Source organism: Puma concolor, chromosome B3 (genome assembly GCF_028749965.1).
Source record: "Puma concolor isolate L17-30 chromosome B3, mPumCon1.1.hap2, whole genome shotgun sequence".
Lineage (NCBI taxonomy): Eukaryota > Metazoa > Chordata > Mammalia > Carnivora > Felidae > Puma > Puma concolor.
The window spans coordinates 115,964,869-115,982,557 of NC_141672.1; the positions used below are offsets into that span (position 1 = coordinate 115,964,869).

The 17,689-nt window shown below is 44.3% G+C and overlaps 1 protein-coding gene across 6 annotated transcripts in view; it reads left to right on the forward strand.

Annotated features, from left to right (window-relative positions):
* BBS4 (Bardet-Biedl syndrome 4) overlaps positions 1-15,329 on the forward strand; it is a 54,930-nt gene extending 39,601 nt beyond the window's left edge. For 4 of the 6 annotated variants that reach the window (XM_086711163.1, XM_086711161.1, XM_086711162.1 and 1 more), the window contains 10 exons: positions 3,985-4,038; positions 5,345-5,472; positions 8,267-8,321; positions 9,273-9,341; positions 10,312-10,464; positions 10,567-10,738; positions 12,326-12,395; positions 13,009-13,150; positions 13,673-13,874; positions 14,382-15,329. In XM_086711163.1, the coding sequence (XP_086567289.1) occupies positions 3,985-4,038; positions 5,345-5,472; positions 8,267-8,321; positions 9,273-9,341; positions 10,312-10,464; positions 10,567-10,738; positions 12,326-12,395; positions 13,009-13,150; positions 13,673-13,874; positions 14,382-14,491 (1,155 nt within the window). In that variant the 3' untranslated portion in view covers positions 14,492-15,329. Of the gene's footprint in view, positions 1-388; positions 877-3,984; positions 4,039-5,136; positions 5,193-5,344; positions 5,473-8,266; positions 8,322-9,272; positions 9,342-10,311; positions 10,465-10,566; positions 10,739-12,325; positions 12,396-13,008; positions 13,151-13,672; positions 13,875-14,381 lie in introns of those variants that run through there. The other 2 variants (XM_086711166.1, XM_086711165.1) reach the window with 2 other exon arrangements.
* The last annotated feature ends 2,360 nt before the right edge of the window (positions 15,330-17,689 follow it).

Here is a 17,689-nt window from a genome sequence, read left to right on the forward strand (position 1 = left end):
TTTTCCACTGTATTAAAGGTGTTCTGTACTTGTTCTCTGTGTCTCTTCACTTGCCTCTCACATAGTCCCGCTTTTTGTCATTTTGCTGTACATTCAGGGACATTTCCTGAATCCTATTCTCCAGATCATTTTTGTTGTTAGCTATTCACATTCTGTTATTATCTTATCCATTCAGTTATTTTTTATGTCAGTAATTATATTTTTAATTTCTAAGAACTTTGTCTTTTGTCTTCTTGCAATAGCCTCTCCATGTCTCTGACTCTTGAAGTTTTGTTCTGCTTTCCAGAATTACCTTTTGCTTCCTCTCTTTATTTTGGTTCTTCTTTCTTGTGCTGTTGGTTTTTTCCCCAATAGTGATGATTCTTGGAAAGAAATATGGATGTGTGAAGGATTAGATTGATTCGTACGGAGGCTTAGCATAGATTTCCTCTGCAGTTCTTATGGCACCATTATTTTCAAAAAATTCCAGTTTCTTGGTCACTTCCATAGGTCTGAAGACAAATGCCACCAAGTATTTTATAGCTAAAGGCCAAAGTGAAGCTGCAGATGAAGGATAATTCATTTACTCCTTCATTTAGTCATTCTTTCAACACACGAATGTTTGCTACGTGCCAGGCACTGGGCTGGGTCTCAGAGACGCAAAGGTGGATTGGTGGGTTATGGAACAATCAGCTAGAATAGGAAATACAGGAAGGAAGAGAGGAGGATGATAAGCAAACAGAGCTAAATCCTGTCTTTAACATTGTAGACTTGATGAGTTTTTGCTTCCGGTAGGGCATCTAAATGGAGACATGTCCAGTGCATGGCTGGATATAGAAGTCTGAAGCTCCAGTGTTCTGGGCTAGAGATGTACATTTTGGAGTCAAGAGTATAAAGGTAATAACTACAAGCATGAAATTGGATGAGATCACTCTTCGGAGAGCTGAGGGCGGAACCCAGGGAAAAGTGTTGAAGGGCTGAGCTGAAGAGGAATAGAACCGATAGAGGAAGATCGGGACGAAGTGAAACGAGAGCTCAGAGTCACACAGGAGGAATGGAGAGTATCTGCTAATCCTTCCAGTTGGTTGAAAGAGCTCATTTGGTATTACTGCCCACTTGGGATGACCATTCCATTGGCACCAGGAGAGGTAGTCATGCCCCGAGCTGCTCCTCTGTGTCCTACTTGCTATGTGAGTTCCTGTGGCCTTACTTTATACCACAGTCCAGCTGCAACTGGGGGATAATAGTTCCCCCTGCTGTTACCTCCTTTGACTTCTGGAACAGCTTTGTTAAGTAGGGAGAATTTACCCAATTGGGCTGAGGGAGGTGAGAAGCTGAGGCTTTGGCTAGATGGAGTGACTTGTTCAAGGGGGCACAGTGAGGTGGTGGCAGAACCAGAGCTAGAATTCAGGCCTGGACTCTGAGATTCCTCGCTTTAGGCCTATCATTTTTCCACTGTACCAGCTGCCTTTTGCAGGATGTCTGCTGGATTCCCTCATTCTGTGAAACACATGATTTAACTCTTATTTGTTCTGTTTTCCTTCTCAAATTTCCTTTGTTGTCAGTTTAAGGCCTTTTGCTGCTGCCTTCTCAAGTAATATCTATGGCAAATGATTTTCTACTTTCGTTTAAGTTCATTTTACTTATTTTGAGAGAGAACATGGGAGGGGCAGAGAGAGAGAGGGAGAGAAAGAATCCCAGCAGGCTCTGTACAGCCCCCGTGGGGGGCTCGAACTCTTGAACCACAAGATAATGATCTGAGCCAAAATCAAGAGTCAGATGCTTAACCAACTGAGCACCCAGGCACCCTGAAAATTATTTTAAAGAGTTGGGGGTTAGTTAGCTTTCAGGACATTTAAAAGACAAGCACAGATGCATTTCTTCTTTTTCTAGCTCTGTGTGTACATTGTTACATGATAAAGGGGAAAGTACGCAAGTTTTGTAGGCAAGCCTGAGTTCGGGTCCCAGTGCTTTGCCGTGTGTGGACGTTATTTGGATTGTGATTTAAGGGAAAAAATTGTGTGCTTGTGAGACCTTTATGGGTTTTATGTTTATTAAACATAAATCAGTATCTGATATGAGCAGTTATTATTTTCCAAGTATGATAGTGGTATTGTGGGTAGTAAAAAAAAAAAAAAAAACAACCAACCTTATCCTTTAGAGATACATATTGAGGGGCTCCTAGGTGGCTCCGTCAGTTAAGCATCTGACTCTTGGTTTCAGCACAGGTCATGATCTCACAGTTCATGAGTTCGAGCCCTGTGTCAGGCTCTGTGCTGATAGTGCAGAGCCTGCTTGGAATTCTGTTTCTCCCTCTCTCTTCCTCTCTGCCCCTTCCCTGCTTGCTCGCTCGCTTTCTCTCTCTCAAAATAAATAAAAAGAAAAAAAATACATACTGAAAGGTTGTAGATGAAATGTTATGCTATCTGATATTTTATAAACTAGTGGGGTAGATGGGAGAATGGGTTGGATGGTTGTTGGGACAGAATGAGGAGTCCATGGTGATTCTATGTTTTGGTTTTTTTTTTTAATTTTTTTTAATGTTTTATTTTATTTTTGAGAGAGAGACCTAAAAAAAGAAAGAAAAATCCTAGTGCTGACACCTCCTGGCTTAAGTTAGGCAAACTATTTAACCTCTCTGAGCTTCAGTTTTCTTATCTCTCAAATCAGAATCGTTACACCTGTATTTCAGATTTGCTGGGAAAATTATAGTAATGCATATATGAAAACCATCTGGCATAGAGCCTGATGTGAAGTAGGTACTCAATCAGTTTTCCCTATCTTGTTGTTATTTTAAGAGACTTGGAACCTATTAAACCATTTGTCTCTGAGCTCTGGGGTCCATGGTTCTTCAGACAGGGATGCTTCTGGGCCTGGATGTGCTTCCGCATCTCTCCACTACTAACAGGAAGGTCCTCACCTTTGCTTTCTCCTTTCTCTCAAGCTACTGTAAATAAAGGGGGATTCAGCATAAGGGAACTTCAGCGATTTTATGAAACTCAAGGTCAGGGAACCACAGGCTTGTCTTACAGTGAACTAGAACTGGAAAACTTTTAGTGACCAAGGTGGCTCCTCTGCATTTCTGCTTCATTTTCTCTTTCTGTAGATCAGCAGTTGGCAGACTGTTTCTGTAAAAGGCCTAGTGAATATTTTAAGCTTTGTGGCTTCATATAGTCTCTTTTGAACTACTTAACTCTGAAGTTCTAGTGTGAAAGTTCTGTAGACAATGTGTAACAAGTGATTGTGGCTGTGTTCTAATCAAACTTTATTTACAAGAAAAGGCAGAGGATGCATTTGGTCTGTGGGCCAGGGTTTGTAGACTACAGCTGTCAGGCTCCAATTACATATATTCCGTCTTAGTGGCCTCCAGATGGTGCTGTTGGTCCTCAAGTCCACATCATGTAGCCAATTCTGGATTACGAGGAAAGGGACTCTGACACACACATATATTTATTTATGTATACATACACACAAATTTCCTTCGGGTGGAGCAGGGGCTGTGGCAAGTCTCCTCTGAGAAGGAAAGCTTGGGGTGAGTGGCCTGGGTATGTATGTATGTCAAACACCCAGGAAGATCACCTGTTTATTCTGCTTTTATCTCCTATAATCTGAGTTTTTAAAGAGTCCATTTTGTGTATTTAAGTGTATTTAAGTATGGGGATGCCTGGGTGGCTCAGTCGGTTAAGTGTCTGACTCTAGATTTCAGCTCAGGTCATGATCTCAAGGTTTTTGAGATTGAGCCCCATGTCAGGCTCTGTGCTGACAGCATGGAGCCTGCTTGAGATTCTCTCTCTCCCTGTCTCTGCCCCTCCCCTGCTCATGCACACACTCTCTTTCTCATAAACATAAAAAATGGTTTTTAAATGTATTTAGGTATGAAATACCTGTTGTGTCATTTAAAATGTAAGTTTTGCTGAACAGTACAATCCCCAGATGCCTGATGTTTCATTCTGCTGGTAACTGTGGAATTTACACCTATGCTATTTTACTTTCTTTCATGTGTAGGAGATCTGTCATAACCTAGGAGTTTGCTACATTTATCTGAAACAGTTCAAAAAGGTAATTGATGGAAATGGTGGTGGTGGTTGAGTTCTCGGCTGGGGGCTTCACTGAGGGTTCGCTGAGGGTTTTGTATTATTTCTAGGAAGTGCTTGTAGAGGTTTGGAGAAGTAAAAATCCAAAGTGCCATGTACACTTATCCCCATATTTATTCTTATTTTTCATCCATCTGTTTTCCCCCCCATATTTTAGCAACAAAATGACAAACTCTAGAACTGTTACGAGGGAATGGCAATCTAATTGCTTTTCTCTCTTCTTCTCCACCCCAGTTTAATTTACTAGTATAGAAACAAATGTTCAATAAAATTTAGATATCAAAAAGTGAACCTTTAAGTCTGGAAGTGTTAAAAGTGTTAAAAGTCTTATGCTCTGACAGCAACTGATTTTAGTTTTTGAGGTCATTGGAAATGAATTTTAGTTTTAAGTGGATCTGATTTTTGAGTTTCTGTTTTTAATGTTATTTTCCGTGTGAGAACTTTTATATTTAGTGGGTTTCTTCAGGTTTCCTGGGCAGAGCTACAGTTTTATATGCTTGTTTAGGAGAGTTTTCTCCTCAGAGAATATTCCAAGCAAGTACATTTCTATTCATCAGATTATTCTGAGCCAAGGGAGAGATAGGATTGTTCTTGGGTCAGACCTGTACTTAGGAGAAGGAGAATTATATTTAGATTTTACTATAAAGCTAACAGAGCAAATATAATACTTGACATTTCTGTAAATACTTGTTGAATCAATGAATGTCTTAAATGAAGCCCTTTATATCTGTTAGGATATAAACTCTTCCAGAGCAAGGGGTTTGTTTTGTTAGCTCCGGTATCCCTAGTACTTAGAACAATAGATACTTAGTGGATACATGTTGAGTGAATAAATGAGAACAGTCCATTCATTCATTTATCAAAATATTGGTGAGGAAAATGCAGTCCACCCTGGGGAAGGTAATGCAATTGGTCAGTGGTGCAGCTGGGACTGAGTTCAGGGCAGTGCTGTCTTCTGTACTAAGACATCCCTTTGACTTATGAAGGCATGAGTCATGGGTATGAATACCAAGATGGAGAAAACACTCAAAAAGGTTAATCATCTTGTATAAACTCTCCCAAGTGGCTCCAGAGGCAGACATCTCATGTTGCCAGCTGTCCTGTCAGCAAGCAGTTTTGGTATGTTTTAGTTTTTTGGGTAGTGGGGGCTGTTTGCTGAGATGTGATGTGTCTGCGTTAGAAAGGGGGAGCTCTGTCTTTATGTTAGCCATACGAAGACATTGTCCTTTCCTGTAGTGATTTGGTTCTCTTTACTCCATCAATCGTGTTAGGCGCAAGAGCAGCTGCACAATGCCCTACATCTTAACAGGCATGATTTGACTTACATAATGCTGGGGAAGATCCACCTGCTGGAGGGAGACTTGGACAAGGCCATTGAAATCTACAAGAAAGCAGTGGAGTAAGTATGTTTGTTTTCTTTAAGGCAATGAGAAGACAAATGGGAGCAGACATATGAACCCCCAAGCCTAAGATGGATTCCTGTGACTATTAGTTGTGTGAGTTAGAGTACAGTTCAGGCCAAGGTTAAAAGCTCCCTGTGGCTTGCTTACATAAAAAGACTTGTGCTTCTCCCCCGTCAGTATGGCCAGCCTAGCCTAGCTAGACAGCTCTGCTCCCCAAGGTCAGTCAGGGATCCAGGTTCTTTATTAACCCACCATTTACATTGTTGTCTTCACCTGCGTGGTGAAGCTGACTTAATGTAGCATCCATGTTTCAGGCTATGGTGAGGGGTGGTGGTTTGTGAGGGTGAGGTGGCCACTAGCTGCAAGGGAAGTGGGTACACATGTGCTCAGGAGGAAGGCGCACATAGATTTTGGAGTCAGCTCCTACTCTGCCATTGTGGTTTTCACTTCTATAGCAGATCTTTTTCCGGGGACATTGGGGTCAGAAATCTGACTCACTAATAAGCATCTGGCCTTTATTAGCATGAAACCAATATGTTTTGTGGTGTTTTTTGTGTTTTTTTTTTAAGTTTGTTAGAGAGAGTGAGTAGGGGAGAGGGAAAAGGAGAGAATCCCAAGCAGGCTCTGTTCTCCCAACACGGGGTTCGGCCCCATAAACTGAGATCATGACCTGAGCCAAAACCAGGAGTCAGACGCTTAACCAACTGAGCCACCCAGGCGTTCTCCCTACCCCTTCCCCAATATCTTGTGTTCTTAAAACATGATTAGGGTAGGCCAAACCCCTGTTGATAATGGAACTGACTGGCTTTCTCAGGATGCTGTTCCATATTTCTTCTCTAGGGACATGTACTATCTTGTCTTTTTTGTATAGGGTCTTGTTTGTTTTAAGTAGGATAAATGTAGCAAAATGTCATGTTTGTTTTGTCACTTAACAGGAAGCATGGCCACAAAGTCTATTATTACTGATAATTAGTCTCTGAACTTAGATTTCTGTTAATTACCTTTGCCTTCTACCATGATAGTCACTTTTCTGGTTGTATCAGTTAAACACTCTCTGAATTGTCTTCAACCACATTTTATATCTACAAAGACATAAAAGTCCCTTGGTTTTTTAAGCTACAAAAGACTTTTGTCACCAAGAGGCTAAGTTTACAGGGATTAGAGGAAGGAGCCCACGTAGCTTTTTTTATTTTTTATTTTTAAGAGAGAGCGCCAGCAGGGGAGAGGGGCAGAGTGGGAGAGAGAAAATCTCAAGCAGGCTCCATGCTCCGCGCAGAGCACGTTGCAGGTCTCAGTCCCATGACCCTTAGGATCATGACCTAGGCCAAAATCAAGAGTCATCATTCAACTAAGCCAGCCAGGCACCCCTCCCCCCAATCCATGTAGCATATTTTAAGCTTCTGTGGGGCAGGGTGGAAGCCTTGATCCCTGACTTCTGCCTTAAAAATATTTTTTTTTGTTTAAATATTTATTTATTTTCAAGAGAGAGAGTTGAGGAGGGGCAGAGAGGGAGGGAGACACAGAATCTAAAGCAGGCTCCAGGCTCTGAGCTTTCAGCAGAGAGCCCGACTCGGGACTCGAACTCACAAACTACGAGATCATGGTCTGAACAAAAGTTGATGCTTAACTGAACCACCAAGGTGCCCCGCTGACTTCTGCCTTTTAAAGTTGGCTCTTTGAGATTAGCTCACATAAATCTTAAGGGTGATATTCTTCCAGTGGCTCGTCAAGGACTGAAGTCACCAAATTTCCCAAGGGAATAAGGGGACAGCTTGAGAATTTGGAACCTGAGAATGGAGACCATTGTCTGTGACTCATAGCTTTGGAGATGGTAGTCATGTTTTGGTGGGGAGTTCGGGGGGAGATGCCACCAGAATCATGAAAGTTACATAGTTGGTTTGTGGGAGGGAGGTGATCAAAATGGATATTTGTTATGGCAGAAAGTGAAGGGCAAATATCCATTTGAACTGAGTAAGCTCTGTTCAGCTCAACCTTCCTCTAGTTGGGGATTTGGCCCCTCTTGTTCTGGTCTCTCCATGGGACCAGTGCTGGAGACAGTTCCTTGCCTTTTGCCACTTTCACTGTTGAAGCTGCTGATGGTCCTATAGACAGAACATCTCAGCTCAGTGTTGCTTAACTTTTGCGATAAAGGCAAGTGTCAGTGAGGGATTGGGAAAGCAAATAATCTTTTACTTAGTCAATGTTTAGTCCCCAAAGCCAATGGCTAATTCTTTCCTAGGGCTGGTGAGTATCTTCCTTCTTCTGTTTAGTTTGGCTCTTTAGTATGTGTTTTTGTTTAATATGGAGAGCAGAGCATTAGGGCCGTTGGGATCCTAAATTACACAGAGAACCCTGCTGGCTGGCATTGTCAGTACAGTGAGACCAGAAAAAAAAAAAAAAAAAATCTTACAAGAGGGAACTGGCTGTCGCTGTGTTGTTTTCTAGACTGACTTGATTTATGGAGAATCGGTCTTTAATTATATCAGTATAATCAGGACCGTCACAGAGAATATTCTATAAGTTCTTCTTAGGACTTTGGCCCTAAGGAGAAAGATCCTGAAAGGAGTCTGGATGCTAAGTCCCATTTCTTTCTTGCTGAGCAGTCCACCCTGTAGCCAGGGTTGAGATAACCTACTTTAGAAGGAAATTCCCAAAGGACTTCGGGAATGGTCATGGGGAGGAGGAGGCAAAAAGTGTCCGCCACTGCTCCTGAGGGCACGTCACTGTGCAGGTGTCCTGGTGTGTCTTGTACGCATCCAGTTTCCCTCTGAGCACCGATCTGTGTTGCAGGTTCTCACCAGAGAATACAGAACTTCTTACGACTTTGGGATTACTCTACTTACAGGTAATAAGAACCCTTTACTCATTCGTGCACTGGTGTTAGAAATGCTTTTGGATGTGTGTGGATTGTGGTTTCCCTGAATTTTGATTTTACTTTAACGCATCTTCCTAACGGCCATGTGAACCTTACTCTCTGCATCTGATATTTTTTATCTGCTAAAGGAAGTACTTTTCTGCATTCAAATCAGAAGCAAATAAGCCTGCTTGAGGCTACTTACCCATTTAAGGAAAGAGCATTTATGAGAAATGACCGGTCAGTGGGGCTGGCATGGTGTTGCTGGGGAGAGAAAGCCTGATGCAGGCTGGCGCTGGCCAACGGGCTTTGGGGCAGAGTCCGTTTCCACCCCTCCTTCCCAGCCAGATCTTACAGGAACGAGAAGGCAAAACACTGTCTCGAATAAGAAGTCTCCTGTCCCCTCCGTGTTTTCCTAAGCACAAATGGCATCTTTTTAGCGCCTCCACTTCTCTGTATCAGCCTGCAGATCCGAGGCCCAGGGATCCCTGAGGGTCTGTCCCTGTCCTGCCCCCATGAACTCCCCAAGTTCCCTGCTCAGCTGCTCCTCCAGCTATGCCTCTGTGGTGGCCTTTCTGGCTGTTTTGTTTTTCTTTAAAAGGAATCAGGAGCTTAACCCTAGGCCTTCCTGGCTTTGGCTTGGGAGGTTGGCCCCAGGGGAATGAGGCTAACCAGCCCCTTTCCTGCCAAGAGGCATTAGTGTGCAAAGCGTGGCAGAGGTGGTTCCTGGCAGATAGATACTTTGACCTTATCAGGAGACAAATCAACAAATAAGGGGATTTTTAGTTTTCTTTTTTTATCTGGTATCTGTAGCTGCTTTTTTTTTTTTTTTAATCATGAGACCTCAGAACGTCAGTGTGTTTCTGTTCAGGGTGTGGTTGGCCAGACTCCTTAACTGCCATCTCCCCCTGATGTAATTCTCTGGTTTGCTTTTTCTCCAAGCTCGGCATTTACCAGAAGGCATTCGAACATCTTGGAAATGCACTGACCTATGACCCTACCAACTACAAGGTATTGCAGGCCGTCAAACCCCAGAGCCTTTACTCAGATGCTCCCACTGCTGCCAGGGGCGATCTGGCCCTCGAGAGCATTTTGGATACCTGAGAAATTACCTTTTTCTTAGAAAAGTTTTAAATAGACATGGCCCTTCTTATCTGAAGATGTTGTAAAACGTTAGCGCTCTGCTTTGTTTTCTAAAAGAGCACGTGTTATAACAGGCCTGTAACTTCTGCAGAGAATGAGGTCGTAGTGCTGGTGAGGTTTGTGTGCTGCTTAGGGAGTGAGCAAAGCCTCCACGACTGCCGTCAGAGGTCATTCTGGTGACATAACTTCTGGATTCTTAATGGACTGGCGATGACAACTCTCGTCCAGGTACGACTCTGGAGCTGAGAAGATCGTGTAGAAGATGAACATGATGGAGGGAGATGCAGCCGAACGGGTTTGATGTCAGACACAGACTCGTCCTGTCTGAGAAGTCATAGAAGGCGTGTTAACTCCATCAGCTCCCCACCTTGACACCTTTCCTTGGACAAATGCAAGGGCCAGCCTGATGACGCCTGAAGCTTGCTCACCCTGTCCGGTGGCCAAAGGAGCTATACCTTCAGTGGTCAAAGACGGGAGTTTCTGAATTGTCTAGAGCACTTGGGGTACCACGTAGGGAGTTCAGGGGGCAGATTAAAGGCTGTTTTTCCTCAAAGGGCCTTGACTCTGAAATGTTGACTTCCTTGACCGGAAGTAGGAAACAAATGAGCCAAGTAGGGTCACTGACATTTTCTCTTTTCTTTTTCTGGACTGTGCTGGAGAAAGCCACGGTGAGGTGCAGGGACATTCCTCATCAGCATTTATCCCAGTAGCTTAAATATACCTTTTGTGTCCCCGGAAGAAGTACCCTGTTGAGTACCTACACCCAGAATGTCTGCTTCACCACTATAGCCTTTTGGGAACGGCTGAATTACAAGTTGTCCATGTCCTGTGTTTGCAGGCCATTTTGGCAGCAGGCAGCATGATGCAGACCCACGGGGACTTTGATGTTGCCCTCACCAAGTACAGAGTTGTAGCTTGTGCCGTTCCAGAAAGTCCTCCACTCTGGAACAACATCGGAATGTGTTTCTTTGGCAAGAAGAAATATGTGGCAGTGAGTGTCTCCCCACCTTCCTTGTTCGTGTTCATACACGCAAGTTACTGGGTCTGCCGGGCCTACCCTGGCCTCTCATCTCGTGTCCCATCTCTCCTGCAGGCTATCAGCTGCCTGAAACGAGCCAACTACTTGGCACCCTTTGATTGGAAGATTCTGTATAACTTGGGCCTTGTCCACTTGACAATGCAGCAGTATGCGTCAGCTTTCCATTTCCTCAGCGCGGCCATCAACTTCCAGCCAAAGATGGGGGAGCTCTACATGCTCTTGGCTGGTAAGAGACACTTAGGTGGAAAACCCCCTCCGTGGTTTGTGAGGAGGGAAAATGACTTAGAATCATAAGAGGCCAGTGGTTAAGTGTCCCAGAGAAGCCACTGCCTCGCAGATCCCACAGGAATCTAGATTAGTGTCCTAAAGCCTGAAAAAGATGACAGACTAGGTAGTTGCTTCTAGCCTGCAGGCATTTCACTCAGAGACCAACAGGTTAAATCAAGATCATCCCTAGTTCATCTGTTACCAGTGGTTTTCCCTTGGCTGACAATTCATTTATATAAAGAGGAGGGGTGGAGAAAAAGAGTGAGAGTCTAGCTATAAATTCCAGATACCATCTAGTGTTAAGAGCTTGGGCTGTAGGAAGGGTCCCATTTCCACTACTTACTGGATTTCTAGTAGAGAGGGAAGATTATGTAATAAATGACCAGTGACTAGTAGCTATTGGTTTTGTTGTCACTATATCATTGGCCTATTATTAATGTGAGTGTTACTATAACGTTGAAGTACTGATAATATTCTTTCTGGGGGTATTTCTCCACTGGACTTACTAAGTGTAAGCCCAAAAGCACTTTCCTTATTCCCGTTGACAGGTGGTGGTGGTGGTTATTATTATTGTGGGGAACTTATTTATTAGAGAACGGTTGCAAAAGCAAATTGAATGGTGGTTAATTGGGGGTTGCCTGAATACAAAGCGAGCTCAGTTCTGTGAACAGATAGCCCTACTGTAAGGCACGAGCCACACTTCTAACTCCCAAACTAGAGCTGGCCTTCACACTGCAGTTTGAAGGCTAAGCTGGAACTCACTGGCTCGGCCATCGTGGGAACAAAGGTGTGCAGCCGTGGCCGCACCATGTGTCCTGCGGCGAGTGGGCGGTCGTGTTGTGTGGTGTAGTGGGGGAGGAGTCAGGAAAGCTGGTCTAGGGCCACATGAAGTGGGAGGCGGGCAGGAGAAGAATGCTGGGACTCTGGCCTTTTATCCTAGAGGCCAAGGTTTTCCAACCGTATTCCTAGATCTTCTCTTAAGTGTCCAGGAGAGTTGAGTGTGTAGCTTGGTGGGGAGGTCGGGTGGGCCTGGCTTTCAAAACAGCTCTGTTTTTCTTTGTTTTATACATCAGGTTTCCAGAAAATGCTGATTACAAAGGAGAGTGTGTTCTGTTGCTATACAAACGTTTATAAAGATCATGGTTGTGGGTAATGGATTCTTAAGTAGGGTGGTGTGACACAGTCAGATTTGTTTGTAAGGCAGGAAGACTCCTGGCAGCTTGGTGGCAAAGTGGATGGAGGCAGGTGGGGACATTGCTGTGGGGAAGAAATGGAAAGCCTGAAACAATTTGCATCTGAACAAGGGCAGTGTCAGTAAAGAAAAGTACAAAAAACAGGATTCGCAGGACTTGGCTACCGACTGTGGAGAGACACCATCGAAGCAGGTGACACCGGGCATCTAAGCTGAGTGACCGAAGGCGGTCGTGCCAGGAGCCAAGACGGCAAAGGAGGAGTTCAGTTTGGGGGTTGAATGAACTGTGGTCTTGAAACATTCCTTTTGTTTTCCACACGGGGCTCCCCAGTCACAGTGCCCACTTTGTTGCAGTGGCTCTGACCAATCTGGAAGACCCAGAGAACGCCAAGAGAGCCTACGCGGAAGCCGTCCGCCTGGATAAGTAAGCTGCTCTGTCAGGAGTGGTACTGGGGCGGGTCGGACTCTCAGAAGCCACCAGGTGGCGCCACAGCCCAGTTGGGGCGTGCGGGGCAGTTGAGCAGCGGCCCAGATGCCTGCTCTGGGGGTCAGTGGGGGGGCCTGACTGCAGAAGGATGTGGTCCTTAAGCACACGGTGGCTCAGCGGGAACAGACACTGGCTCTTTCTGAGAAAATGTTTCCAGGAGCTGGCAGTGGGCTTCGGGTGCTGATAGCCATGGGCTAGCTGGAATATCAGATAGGACTCTGGACTTAGTTTAAGATCAACTTAACTCTCCTGGGATTTATTCTGCTGGCATCTGCCAGGCAGCAGGGTAGGGATCCCCTTTTCAAACCTGACCTGGTGGCCTCCGTTGAGGGCTGAGACATCACACTTGGTCCCAATACCTCTTGCTCTGCTGGTTGGGCAGTTACTTCCTTGATGCTTCTCCAAAGGTCCACACGGCACGCGTGTTCTTACCTTGCTGTGGAATAGAGAAATGTCTACGTAACCAGTTTTTGTTTTTTGTGTAACGAGAGGGATCTCTGAATGACCACTGGTTGCAGAGCCTGAGCCCCACGGAATCCGTTTGCCACAGGTGTAACCCGTTAGTAAACCTCAACTATGCTGTGCTGCTGTACAACCAGGGCGAGAAGCAGGGTGCCCTGGCTCAGTATCAGGAGATGGAGAAGAAGGTCCACCTGCTGCAGGACAGCAGCTCTCTGGAATTTGACGCCGAGGTATGTCTTTTATTAGCTCCTGGGAGGCTTCTGAATGAAGCCCAAATAATCCAGATATCAGGTATTCTATAGGTTTATGGTCATTTTGGCTCTGATGTTCCTGGCAGCATGAAATCTCCAATTAGGAACATCCTGAGAAAAAACTTCCCTAGAAGAAAATAGTAAGAGGAAGTTCAGGCTTACGGAGTTATGTTATTGATAATACAACTGATGTGAGGTCTCTGTCTCTTTGCAGCTTCTCCTCACTTCTCCTTATGTGGGAAAGGCAGGAGTTGAGCTCTGTAAGGCACCAAACTTGAATTGTTAGGTTTTGAGATCCTATATGTGCTCCCTTGCCGTCCACTAAGGGCAGTCTGTATTCTCTGCTGTTTGAGAATGATTTCCTTGCAATAAATACTTTCTCTCTCAAATACTAGTACCGTTAGACATGATTTCACCTGCACTCCCTGGTGGAAGAGGTGGGTAGGCTTCACTCTGCCGGTCTTCTCCGTGACTCTTTTTTTCTTCCCATGTGGGGACAAGATGGTGGACATGGCCCAGAAGCTGGGAGCTGCCCTCCAGGTCGGGGAGGCACTGGTCTGGACGAAACCAGTTAAAGACACCAAGTCAAAGCACCGGACCACTTCAACTAGCAAAGCTGCCAGTCTCCAGCAGCCTCTGGGCTCTAATCAAGCCCTAGGACAGGCAATGTCTTCAGCAGCTGCATACGGGAAGCTCCCCTCAGGTAGGAGGCTGCGCACAGCTCCATGGAATCCTCGTGGGTACAAGCTGCATGTGCCAGCGAGAGATGACAGCTTTAAGTGAGGCTGACACTTCTCAGACTCAGAACACGTCCAAGTAGTATTCCTAGAAGGGGAAGAAGCCATATGCTGGCCAAATTGGCACTTGCTTCCTTAAGGCAAGTTGTGTCGGAGGGAACAGGCTTAGTCAGAGGTTTACAGTATTCAAGTTTAGAAGTACATGACAGCACCTTCTGTTCTGCTAAAGCAGTGACAATTAAAGCAAGATCGCATAAGTCAGCATTGCGCAGGTAATTAAAGATTTTTTCAGTGAGTCATTGAAGGCAAACTTGACCGTTGCTTTCTTAGCGATGGTCTAACTTCATAGCTGCAAAGATACGTCACAGTCCCCGCTGGTCCTCAAAGATACAGGGTTTCTTTTTGAAATTTGACAATGTGATTTCTTCAAGAACCGTGGAACTGAGAATTCAAGCTGTTTGTTTTGTTGCTAGGTGCTGGAGGAACATCCCATCTCACAAAGCCACCATCTCTGCCTCTGGAGCCACAGCCCACTGTGGAAGCACATCCAAATGAAGCATCTGCACAAATAAGAGAAAAATAGGAGTAGGATGACCCCGGACTATAGGTTTCTCTGGTGAGGATGTAGCAGATTAGGAAAGGTCACGCGACACAGGCAGCACGGACGCCAGTGTGTTCCCTGGGCACCAAGGACCGCAGGATGTGTTGTGATGACCCCAAGGGGTCTAGCAGCCTGAGGCCTAGCAGCCTCTCATCAGCCCCGTCAGCCGGGACCAGACAGGTCCTTTCAGAATTAAGAGCAGGGCTCACAGCTCTGTGTTTGTAGCTTCAAGAGCCAGCAGGGCACGTGATGCTGTTTGCTTCTGAAATGACCGTCATCTCCTGGATGACTTCCTCCTTCCTTTGCGGAAGGAAAGTCTGAGACAGACCTCTACTCATTAGCTCTGTTATGATGGAGCCTTGGCTTAGCTGAGATGGTCCTCAGACTGGGGGGCATGGCAGCCTCCAAGGCAAACAAATCTTGGATTAATAATCCAGCTCTAACACTCTAAATTTAAGGGGAAAAATGATGAAAAAAACCTCTGTATATTGAGGTTGAATATTCTAGCTATGCTTGTCCAGGGGAATCCAGAACAAGGCCCTGTGGCTTGTTCTTGAGAGAGGTCAGAGTGTGGAGTCAGATCATGTCAGTGTGATAAGAAGTAGGAGTGAAGGGCTGGTCTGGTATCAGCACCAGCGATTAAAAGGAAAGGAAGAGCTTCTTAACTAATTTTTATTTAAGACCATCAATGATACTACTGGCCAGATGCTATCAATTCATTATATGTCCTTTTTAGAATAAAGATTATGTATCATCATCCCTTTGGGAAAAGTTGTTAGGTATAAAAATAAGAGATCACAATAAAAACTTCTTAAAAGAACCTATGATCACAGTCTTACTTCCAAAACTAGTTTGAAACTAGAGAAGGAACCTCAAGGCCAAGTTCGTGTGTAGTACGAACATAGCTTCTGCTGCAGCAGCCCCGACGGATGGTACGCCAGCAATTTGCTTGAGGGCCAGTCCCCATTTGCACTTGAAGTGTCCTATAATTACCATAATTTAAAGGTGAGGACACCTATTGCCAAACCAAACTATGGAGTTTTTTATGTTATGACTCTGTCTGTTTTGACATTGAAGCAGCGGCTAAGTGAGCGGGAAACTCTTCAGTTCTCGTATCTCAGAAGTAAACACCAAGATGTCAGAAGCAATGCCCTGGCCCACGCAGCTGGTATGTGGAAGAACCAGGATTTATATCCTGAGCAGCTGAGAAAGCTCACTTTTATATCAGTGTGTAGTCTCTTGTGCCCATGAATGAAAAGGTCTTGGTGAGAAATGATTAGGGTATGAACTGAGAGATGGAGTAGAGGTGAGGGGGCCTAGAGTTTAGGAAGTGAAATCAGTAGAATATTGTTGGGGACTGGATGAAGCAGGTTAAGAAGACTGTCAGAAGGGCATCCACTGCTGGGAGAGTTCCATAAACCAGGGAAGAGGAATACGGGGGACACCAGTGGAGGCTTATGGGGTCTAGTTTTAGACGTGTTGATCTTTGAGACCTCCAGATGGTGACACTAGACACTGGAATAGATTTCAGATGTGAAATCTGGCTTGAAGATCAAGGTGCAGGAGTAATTTAATTTGGGCTCTAGCTGAAAGCACAGATTTGAAAGGAGCCCCCAGGGAAAGCGAGGATGGGGGACCCAAGATGGGAAACCGTATTGTGACAGTGATAGAAGAGACAAAGCCAGGAGAGTGGTGTTGGGGAAGGTAAGAAAAGGTTCAGGAAGGGAATGGTCACATGGAACCCTTCCAAGATACTGTCATCCCCACTCCATAAAGGAGGAAGCTGAGGTTGGGAGATGCAAAATGAATTTTCCAAGGTAAGTGGCAGGATCAGGATTTGAACTCCGATGCAAAGCTCCTGCTTTTTTAAGCGTTATCCATGCCTTTGTGGCATACCTTTTTCTTATTTTTTTTGATATTTCTAGGCTACATGGTTCATCTGAGTTTTCTCAAATTGCCACAAACCTCAAAAAAAACCTTTCCAATGTATTTACTGAAAAAAAAAATCCACATGTAAGTGGACCTGTGCAGTTTAAACCCAAGTTGTTCAGGGGTCAGCTGTACTAGGTTACACCTGCCCAACCTTTTGTGCATGTGGGTTTGCAGTTTCTCTCTCTGTGAAAAAGGAGCTTTTCCGATCTCTAGTTGTGGGAGTTGCTCTTGTCATAATTTTTCACAGAATTAGGAAAATGAGGCAAAGTACATGGTCACAAAATACAGACGTGGTTTTAGATGGCTTGAAAGTATAGGTATGAACTAGCAATGGGAAAAGTGCCCTTTTTACTGAATAGTATTAGTACAAAACTTTGGAATATAAGATTACAGTCATTTTGTTTTTAAGGAAGAATCATTATCCGATAATGGCAGAGTAGCTCATGTTGATCAGTCCTCCACAGATAACAAGTGTAAACAAGTGGGTAAATATAAAGCACTATCTTGGTTTAATTTTTTTAAAAATACTGTGACTGGGGCAGCTGAGTGGCTCAGTTAAGCATCCAACTCTTGATTTCGGCTCAGGTCATGATCTCACGGATCATGAGATCAAGTCCCACATCGGGTTCCACACTGACAGCCAGGAGCCTGCTTGGGATTCTCTCTCTCCCTCTCTCTTGCTTAAATAGGTAAACATTAAAAAAAAAATACTGTGTTCTAAGCAAAAAATTATATTGTGAGGTTTAACATAAATAAATGTAACTAAAGGAAGGGCAGGTACATGGAACTCAATGAGTGAAAAAGGTTTTTATATCTTACATGATGTGGTACAAAGTTATTCCTAATAGTTTGTGAAACGTTAAGGATGCCTAGAGCAACCGTTAAAAAGATGCAAAGAATTATAGCTAAAAAGGTGAGAGAAAAAATATTTAAAAAAATATTCAATTAACACCCTCCTCACCACTAACGGGCAGGAAAGGAAGAATAGAGGAACAAAAAAGGGAACAAAGAAAAAAATAAATAGCAAAATGTTAAATGTAAATCCAATCATGTCCACAATTACATTAAAATGTAATTAGACTAAAAAAAGTACTTGGACTAAACATTCCAATTGAAGAGTAAAGAAAGGATAAACCCAGCTATCTGCCACTGAAAGCGAAAGGATGGAGAATGTCGTATCTCAAGCTACAGGCCTAAGTCCAGAGTGCTATATTGATGCCAGATAAAGTAGATTTCAAAACCAGGAGC